This window comes from Lepidochelys kempii, chromosome 5 (assembly GCF_965140285.1).
Source record: "Lepidochelys kempii isolate rLepKem1 chromosome 5, rLepKem1.hap1, whole genome shotgun sequence".
Lineage (NCBI taxonomy): Eukaryota > Metazoa > Chordata > Testudines > Cheloniidae > Lepidochelys > Lepidochelys kempii.
The window spans coordinates 83,028,968-83,039,199 of NC_136384.1; the positions used below are offsets into that span (position 1 = coordinate 83,028,968).

Consider the following 10,232-nt stretch of genomic DNA (forward strand, 5'->3'; position numbering starts at 1 on the left):
GTCCACAGCTGCACTACAATGTATATTGTTTCTGGGTATATTGACATAACAGAATGTACATGGTACAAAAAACCATGATCAGTAATCCTTACAGTAATTGAAATAATAGACTCAATTCACACTTCAGTTTGGTTGGCAAAGACACCTGCAACATTGTAGTGCATAATGCAGATGAGCTATACACAAATGTAACACTAATAGTAAAGCCATTGTTTTTACAGGTGTAAAATCAATTTTACGCTATGGATCAGACTATGGGAAGAAGCTATATGTAGTGATAACATAAAGAGCCACAATTTTCTCAGTTCAAAAGATTTCTGTGACTAGAGGGTCTCTGAGGGCATTATACACTTTCAGTGTGAATTGTTTTTTTAAAGAGCTTGAATATACAAGGAATACAGGGAATTTTGAATATACAAGGAATACAGAGCTGGGCTTGTAGTGATCTGATCTTATGTGATCAGATCACTACAAGCCCAGCTCTGTATTCCTTGTATATTCAAAATTCCCTTTGAAATCACTGGGAGCATTGGATGCTCAGGAATGCAGGATGAGACCCAATCTTTAACTATCTGGGGGAGGGGGAGGATAGGAATGAAAAAGTACCCCATTGTTCTAAGAAAGGCTGGTTGTTCCATAAGGCAGATAAAATGCTGTTGTTATAATAATATTATGGTACATTTAAAAAAAAAAAGTAGGGCTGTGGCAAGGATTAAGTTTCATTCCTGGACTTTTAACTGAAGGAAATAGTTTTATAAACAATGTTCAGAGAGAAATGGTCTTAATTTAAAAAGCACCATTTGCATTCAGTCTTTTAATACAAACTAGTTTGGTAATAAGAAAAGACGGATGGTTTGGGCATTTGCATTATATGTAATAAGGACTTTCATTTGTTATTATATCAGTAAATCACAAAGATTAAAATGAGTTTGAAGATTTGCAATGCAAATTACCTTATGCTTACATAACTATTGTATTGAAGCATACAGGGAAATATTGTCTTCACTGTTATTCAGCTCACCATGTTTTTTTCTACTGCTTGTAGCTCAGAGTTCCTTAGAGCACTATTGGATTGCCCACATCTCTTGCCAACTTCTAGTTTCAGCCGGCATGAAGAGATGCATTCAGAAATTCTTGCCAACTGTATTGCTAATTGTGCTGTAAGAATCATTCAAAAGGCAGCAATCTCTTCAGAAAAAATGAGTAAAGTCCTATGAAAAATTAACACATTGGACTTGCTCCTACAGAATTCAGTAGGATTCTCCTCATTCACGGACTTGAGTGGGATCAGGATCTGGACACACTGGGCCCAAACCTCAGATGGTATTATTTATTATAGCTCATTTACTTCATGTCACGAATCAGTGTCAATTAAAATCAATGGAGGATCTAGTCCATTGTATACTAAGATGCTAGTGTTTCGATGAATCATAGAAATCTGGGGCTGGAAGGGACCTCAAGAAGACATCTATTCCTTCCCACCATGCTGAGGTAGGAAAAAGTATACCTAGACCATCCCTGACCAGTGTTTGTCTAACCTGTTCTTAAAACCTCCCTTAAAACAGGGATTCCACAACCTCCCTAGATAACCTGTGTCAGGGCTTAAATATTCTTTTTCCTAATATCTAACCTAAATCTTCCTCGCTGCGAACTAAGCTGATAACTTCTTGTCCTACCCTTGGTGGACATGGAGAACAGTTGATCACCATCATCTTTATAATAAACTTTTACAGGTTTGAAGACTGTTATCATGTTGCCCCTCAGTTTATTCTCCTCTAAACTAAACAGGCCCAGTTCTTTCAACCTTTCCTCATAGGTCATGTTTTATAAACCTCTTATCATTTTTGTTGCTCTCCTCTGGACTCTCTCCAATTTGTCCACATCATTCTTAAAGTGTGGGGCCCAAAACTGGACACAGTACAGCTAAGGCCTCATCAGTGCCAAATAGAGGGGTGCAAAGTACCGCCGATGTCTTATATACGACAATCCTGTTAATGCATCTCAGAATGACATTTGACTTGTTTGGAACTGCATCACACTGTTGACTAATATTCAATTTATGATCCATTATTGCCCCCAAATCCTTTTCTGCAGTATTGCTGCCTAGCCAATTATTCCCCATTTTGTAGCTGTGCGTTTGATTTTGCCTTCCTAAGTGCAGTGCTTTGCACATGTCTTTATTGAAATTCATCTTGTTGATTTCAGACCAATTCTCCAATTTATCAAGGTCATGATGCATTCTAATCCTGTTCTCCAAAGGACATGAGAGTTTGCTGCAATGCACTAATAACTTGTACAGATCTATCAATCATAGCCCCAGGGACCCAGCTGGTACCTCTCCTCACCAGTCAAATGCTCCAGCCAGTAGGGGCAGAAGCAGCCAAAGCAGAACGTCTTCTGGGTATTCAGAGAACTTTCTATAGTTTTGATTGGATTGCCTCTGCCCTGTGCTGTTTGGCTGTTTGTTCTAACCCTTCTGCATTGCAGCTCTCTCCCCCTCCCTTTTCCTTACAGTTTCTTCACCTCAGCTTCACTACACACCTGCCCGTCTTGCCCCTTTTCCCCTGCCATGTCTCCTCACTCCCTCATACCCTCCCTTTTCTTTGTATTAATGTATCCCCTCTTAAGTGTACCCACCCAAATAATAATAATGGAACTAACATGCTGTTTGCTGCCATCACATTGTTCACTCTGCTTGTGTGTTCTACCCTTCTCCCCATCCTACTCATGTCTTCTCTGTTTAGACTGTAAGCTCTTCAGGGCAAGGACCATTTACTACTCTGCATTTCTACAGCACATAACACAATGGGTGCACACACTTGGTCAGCCCTTAGGCACTACCATAATAAACATTTTACATATTTTCAATAATAGCTACCTATTTTCAGGATTCTGAGCTTTTCAAGAATGCATGGAAAGATACAGAAAGGGTTGCTATACTAATTACAGCTGCCAGGGCTAGAAGCAGGTTTTGTAGTAGGTCCTTTACCACTACCATCACCTCCTACTTTTCACAAAAAAGCATTTTTCTCCACAAATTTAGCAGGATAACAATGAAGGATGAGATTGAAAATTTAAGGAAAAATTTAAGGATGATTGCACCATCTAAGGCTTTGTCTACACTGCAACTGAAACCCTGTGGCTGGCTCGTGCCAGCTGGCTCGTGCCAGCTAACTCGCTCTTGTCAGGCTTGGGCTAAGGGGCTGTTTAATTGTGATGTAGACATATGGGCTCAGGCTGAAGCCCAGGCTCTCGGACCCTGCAAGGTGATCTCAAATACAGAGGTGACTAACAATAATTGTTTTATTTATACAAGCAAATTCATTTACAGAAGAAGAAGAAAAAATAGCAATATGTTGAAATCATGTATGAAATTAATAACATCTTTTCTCAATATTATGATCTGTATTTTCTGCTGTAGGATCTTTTGCTAATCGGCCTATTACAGTTTGGCTTTCTTGGTTCTTAGCATAATAGGTTAATATTATCTATGAGTAGCAAAATATTTAAGGAGGATCCCCATTCGAGAGAGGTTTGTACAAAAGTGAATTAGTTAAACATTTTGAAGCTGGGATATTGTTTGTTCTGTTATCAGATGTCATCTTTGCTGATGTGTGCGGTGCATAGAAGACAGACTTCAATACAAACCTCAAGATCTAATTAGTGCTTCAGTTCACCAACAAGGCTCTGAACAGCATTTCCTATCTAATGAACACTTTCCCTTTTCTATATAATGTAATTACAGACCAGGCTGTTTCCCATTAATCAAATAAATGAAAACAGCCTGTTTTTTCTTTTCTGTTATATTATTGGGAACATGCTTCCCATTAAAGTCAGTGTTTGTTATCTCAGCAAAGGATGGTGTGACTTAAATGTATTTAAGAAGGGTTAATAATATTTTACTTTTTTTTATTGCTTCCCATTTAAGAGAGTACTAACACATTTTACAAACAATAATGAACATTCAGAACAGTTTATGAGGCAGGGAAAAAGAGGAAGAGAAAGATTGAATGACATGCTCAAGAGTGGGTCAGTAGCATAGGCAGGTATATGACCAAGATTTTCTAACTCCTGGTCCTGTGCTTTAACCACTAGTTACAATTACAATTAGTAATCTGAGAGAAGTGGGATGTTCTTACCTCAGAAATCAATAGTGAGTCACAGTAAATGATACTAGCATGACCGGTATAGTTTGATTGGGCAGGCTGCTATTTGCATCACTGCCAGAGCTCTGTATCCCAGTGATTATAATGCGGTCACTTAATCATATTCTGTGGAACAAAAACTAACAAGTTTGTTAAACTGAGGTTAATTTGATTAATCAGTGTTAAGAAGCTCTATCCATTTGGTTGTTGCAATAGGAATTATTAGCTATTTGGAGCTGCTCAGGTGTACCTTGACATAAATTCAAGTTTCTGTTGTTTAAAAAAAAAAAAGGCCTCAGTCACTTTAGCCTCTGTAATAACTGTGCAATAAGGATCTGTACAAATGATGATTTATATATTGATAGAGGCTTATGAGAGGAATTGAATGCTTTGCAAAATTCAACCTCTATGTCATCTGTGAGCCTAGTCCTGCCCCCGCCGAAGTCAATACAAGTTTTGACATTCTACTAAGAATCCCTGACATGATTTGCTACTGTGTGCATGAACTTAAAAACATGATATCCAGTTTTCCAGGTAGAATAAGTAACAATAAGCACAAGATGTCAATTTATTTATGAGACATTATTTGCCCATTGTAGGCACTACTGGAATTTAAATAGATAGTAAATCAAATATGCATAATTAATATTCAGTATTAACTTTAAAACTGTGATGTGAAAAGTAAACCACAGTAAGTTAGCAGGTATTCATTGGCTTGCATTTTTTAACATTTTTCCTACCTAACTGCATTTATTTTCTTCCCTCTCCAGATGCAGCAATTGTTCCATGAAAATTATGAACACAATCGGAAGGGTTACATCCAAGATCTTCACAACAGTAAAATACACACAGCTATAACACTTCATCCTAATAAAAGGCCAGCCTACCAATATAGACTCCACAATTACATACTGAGCCGCAAAATTTCAGAACTACGCTATCGCACGATCCAGCTCCATAGAGAAAGTGCCCTGATGAGTAAGCTCAGTAACAGTGAAATAAATAAGGAAGATCAGCAGCTGGGAATGATGCCCTCTTTCAATCGCTTCCAGCCCCGTGAAAGGAATGAAGTCATTGAATGGGAATTCCTGACAGGTAAGCTCCTTTATGCTGTGGCTGAGAATCAACCACCCAGACAAAGCATTAATAGCATTCTGCGGGCAGCATTGGATGACACAGTGATGCAAGTAATGGAAATGATAAATGAGAACTCTAAATCTAGAGGAAGGCTTATTGATTTCAAGGAAATACAATATGGCTACCGTAGGGTTGATCCTATGCATGGAGTGGAGTACATCCTGGATTTACTGCTTTTGTACAAAAGACACAAAGGAAGAAAACTTACGGTTCCAGTGAGACGTCATGCTTACCTTCAGCAATTGTTTAGCAAGCCTTTTTTCAAAGAGGCAGAGGAACTGGATGTAAGAGGCTTTGTGGAGAATATTAACAGTGATATTCAGTCTTTCTCTTTTCTTTCAAATTCTTTAAAGATTTTTTCATCATTCCAAGACACCAAAGAAATAGGAGGACATAGTGACAAGAAAATACATATTCTTGTCCCTCTCACAGGAAGATATGACATTTTCTTAAGATTTATGGAGAATTTTGAAAAGACTTGTGTTATTCCCAGGCAGAATGTAAAGCTGGCAGTAATTCTGTTCAGTTCTGATTCTGGCCAAGATTCCAGCAAACACAGAGAGTTAATTAAAGAATATCATAATAAGTATCCGAAGGCAGATATGACCCTAATTTCTATGACAGGAGAGTTTTCCAGAGGTTTAGGTCTTGAAATGGCCTCATCTCAATTTGACAATGACACTTTGCTGCTATTCTGTGATGTTGACCTGATATTCACACCAGACTTTCTCCAACGATGCAGAGATAATACTATTCAAGGACAGCAGGTTTATTATCCCATTATCTTTAGTCAATATGATCCAAAAGTAATATATGGAGGCAGCCCTCCAGGCGACAGTAACTTTGTTTTCACAAAGAAAACTGGATTTTGGCGAGACTATGGATTTGGAATCACTTGTATTTACAAAAGTGATCTACTGAGTGCTGGTGGATTTGATACCTCAATTCAAGGCTGGGGACTTGAGGATGTAGATCTCTTTACTAAAGTAATAGCTTCTGGGCTGACGGCTTTTAGAAGTCAAGAAGTTGGAGTTGTACACATTTTTCATCCAGTTCAGTGTGACCCAAATTTAGACCCTAAACAATACAAAATGTGCTTGGGGTCCAAAGCAAGTACATTTGCTTCTACCATGCAGCTGGCTGAACTCTGGCTAGAAAAACATTTAGGTGTCAGGTACAATCGAACTCTCTCCTGACATTCCAGCTCATTCTGCCTTTTGGGGGGGAGTTTATATTGTTATTGTTGTTTTTATTTTACTGTCATATTCTTAAACTCCTCTTTGTCTTCCAAAGGGTGTATGTTGACCTCAAAAAAGATGAGACGGCTGTACACTATTTCCAATTCCTACTGAACTGATTAGATGTATTACTTTCCTATGCCCTCTATTCAAAATTGACCGAACTCAAGGATATCAAATGATCTCACGGAGCACATCCATCATGAGACACTGCATCAAACGAATGTTCTCTTTGGGCTTTAGGATGCAATATCAGTTTTTGTTGTATTTGTCAAACTTAATGTGATACATATATTTACTGGTGAAGGTACCACAAAAGTGCTTTATGCTTCCTCTGGGGAAGGAACTCTGTAACATAAACTTGAGTTTTATAATTTATACAAGGACTTATATATATATAAACACTACTTTTCTTCATCTTAAGAATTTTTAAAGTAAATTAATAACTATGATTGTACCTTTATTTTTAAAAAAAAGAAAAACTGAGGAGTGTCTTTCCAAATGCAACTGGTACTGGCTACCGAGGTCCTTAAAAGTCTTATTGTAATAATGCGCTCCTCATTATTGTCTGCTCTGTGCGAATGAACTTTATTTTCTCAAGGGAATGTGATTTAATCAAATACTCGTGTACATTTTAGAAGCTTTGTGAAAAAATGTCCTTCATTTGCTGGCAAGAAGAAACTATGACAGAACATGATTATTTATAATAAAGTGTAGACATACAGTATTCTTTTTCAAAACATAGAATAAGTTGCTGTGTCTCTTTTTAAAATGAGTCTCTAATATATACATGATTTTCTTTTACGTTCCTTTAATAAAGCTGCACTTGATACAAAGGGTGACAAAAGGTTAATTAAAATTGCCTTTTTTTACATTTGTGCATTAATATTGGTATTCAGAAACCAACCATTGTAAAATTTCAAAAATTGTAAAAAAAAAATTATTTAAATATGAACATTTCTACTGCTGGTCAAAGTTCCTTGCCAGTATATTTATACTAGTGGAAGTTATAGGACTGTGTTAAGATTTATCTTTCTGGACAGCCTGAAATTGTCATATTATGGATCTGTGGAATACTTAAAATGAAACCAACATAAGAAACAATAAATATAAAGTCAATTTTTATACTTACGTTTTTTGTATAGGGAAAATATGTAATCATTTTAAACATACATGTTTTCTCTTCAGGTGGTGTTTTCTTGCACAGGTTTTCTTTTTTCCTTTTTGTTTTTGACACACATTTAGAATATTTTGCTCAGAGTCTTTGCTAACAACTCACAAAGTATACGAAACCATCAAATTTTAGCCAAGCTTGAGTTAATATGTTGGATGGATGTAATAACTAATGCAGTTGACTTCAGACTATATTGCAAGAAGAGCTGGGCAAATGATGCAAATAAAAATTCCTCAAGTATTTGTTCATATGTTTCTGCAAACTTGTTTTGACTATGTTCATCCCCTTTTGCATTCCCTTTCCAAGTGACTAATATTTATTGTACAGACATACAGGGAAATTTCCTAGAGGCCTGAAGACCTGTTGGCCACCCAAGACTCCTACAACAGTGGCAGATTAAGTACAGATCCCACAGATCCCTCCTGGATGGCAGAAGACTCAATAGAATTCAAATCTAGAAATTAATCCTTGCAAGGAAAAGGCATCACCAGTGAAGAAGAGTGGGGACAGAGGATTTGGGCCCAGGATTGGCCACAGTTGCCCTCTGATGTCTCTTGTGTTTCAATGTAATGTACTGTCATGGTAGGAGGCATGATCTTTGAGACACCCCAGAATTCATAGTACAGTAGTATGTTTAATTCAAAGTTCAAGCACAAGAAGTAGCAATAGGCAAAGGGCAACACATACAGCAGCCCAGGCACTGAAACAGATGAGCTCATTTTAAAAAAATCACAACATGAAGTGATGGCAGTGGTACTTCCAACCCCCTTTATTTCAAGTGAGAAAAGACTATTACCATCACCCTTCATCTTTGTGAAGAAGGAGGTGGTGCTGGTGGAGGTGGGTAGATAGAGCATGAGTTACAATTACCCAGACCACCTTGGGGGACTCCTCTTCTCTCCTTTTCCTGCAGGCCAGTTCAATGCTGCTGACACAAATGTTTGGGGAAAGTAAATTTCATAGTTACATGTGAAAATATTTATGGAACCCAAAATTTAAATTTGCATGAGTATTTATGCCTAGAGTGCTTGCACTCTTGCTCAATGAGGGAACCAAGAACAGGCAACATGATTAATCTAACCAAACACAACTAACCAAGACAGCTCAAATAGCAGATATCAGAAAATGAATACTCACTGGTAAAAAAAAAAATATCCCCAGGGCTTCCCAAAGTTAACAAAACAAACAAGTAAACAAAAGAGGTTGTATGAGAAATATATGCAAGTTTAGTTGTAGCAGTTAGGGTGCTGAAATCAATATTTACTACTATTGAATAACAGAAAAAAGCTTCTTTTACTTTAAGTAAAACCAAAAGTTAAATAACAATCTATTCATATTCTTTTATTCCTTCCTAATTTTCTGCTTTTTTTCATTTTACTCCATCTGCATTTATTCACTTGACTAATGATCTAGGTTCCCATGCTTCACCCTCACTTTCCCACTTCACTTTTTCTTTGGTTCTTCCCCTTTCAGTAGATGTTGCCACAGCTTTTGAAAGTTTTTGAAACTGTGTGATATTTCCAGTATGGTTTTATGATGTCACTGCTATATAAAAATACTGAGCTAGAGCACTTTGCTGAATGAGTTTCCAGCTCTCTTACAAACAGTTTCCATTTGCTTGTCACTTTAGTTTAAAAGTATCCTCCATGTTATTACTTCATCCCTTCCTCTCTTCTCCTACAGCTTGGAATCCAACCAAGATGAGAAGTCTTTAAACCTAGGAAAATGAATAATGTTTGAGGATTTCTTCGGTTCCCATTTTGGCAGGAAAATGGCATAGCTGGCATTCCAGAACTGGATTTATCATCTCTAAGTCTAAATCTAGAAGTCTATATACTAAGCTGTGTAACTAGATGATAAATGAGGATATTGATAATATAGGCATCATGGAAAGTTGGTGGACTGAAGATAATCAATGGGATGCAGTAATACCAGGTACAAAACAGATAGGAATGACCAAGTAGATTGTGCTGGTTGGGGAGTGTCACTATATGTGAAAGAAAGTACAGAGTCAAATAAAGTAAAAATCTTAAATGAATCAAACTGTACCATAGAACCTCTATTGATAGAAATTTCATACTTGAACAATAAAAATATAATAGTAAAAATGTTATAACCTGACCAGGATGGTGACAGTTACTCTGAAATACTCAGGGAGATTAGAGAGGCTAGAAAGGCAGACAACATCATAATAATTGGAGATTTCATGTATCCTCATATTGACTGGGTATATGTCACCTCAGCAAGGGTTGCAGAGATAAAATTTATAGCTACATTAAATGACTGCTTCTTGGAGCATTTTGTCCTGGAACACACAAAGGGAGAGGCAATTCTTGATTTAGTCCTAAGTGCAGCTCAGGACCTCATCCAAGAGGAATAGCTCTAAGTGGAGCACAGAACGTGGTCCAAGCTGAACCACTCAGTAATAGCAATCGTAATGTAATTGAATTGACCATCCTCTTAGGGGGAAAATGCAAAAGAAAGCCACCACAGTGGCATTTAACTTTGAAAGAAAAATAAGGAAGCTAGTTAAACCAA

At 37.2% G+C, this 10,232-nt stretch overlaps 1 protein-coding gene across 1 annotated transcript in view; it reads left to right on the forward strand.

The window, feature by feature from the left end:
- The window catches only part of CHSY3 (chondroitin sulfate synthase 3), a 264,748-nt gene extending 256,808 nt beyond the window's left edge, over positions 1-7,940 (forward strand). The window contains exon 3 of the mRNA XM_073344875.2: positions 4,916-7,940. Within this exon, the coding sequence (XP_073200976.2) occupies positions 4,916-6,478 (1,563 nt within the window). The 3' untranslated portion in view covers positions 6,479-7,940. The remainder of the gene's footprint in view (positions 1-4,915) is intronic.
- Positions 7,941-10,232: the final 2,292 nt, after the last annotated feature.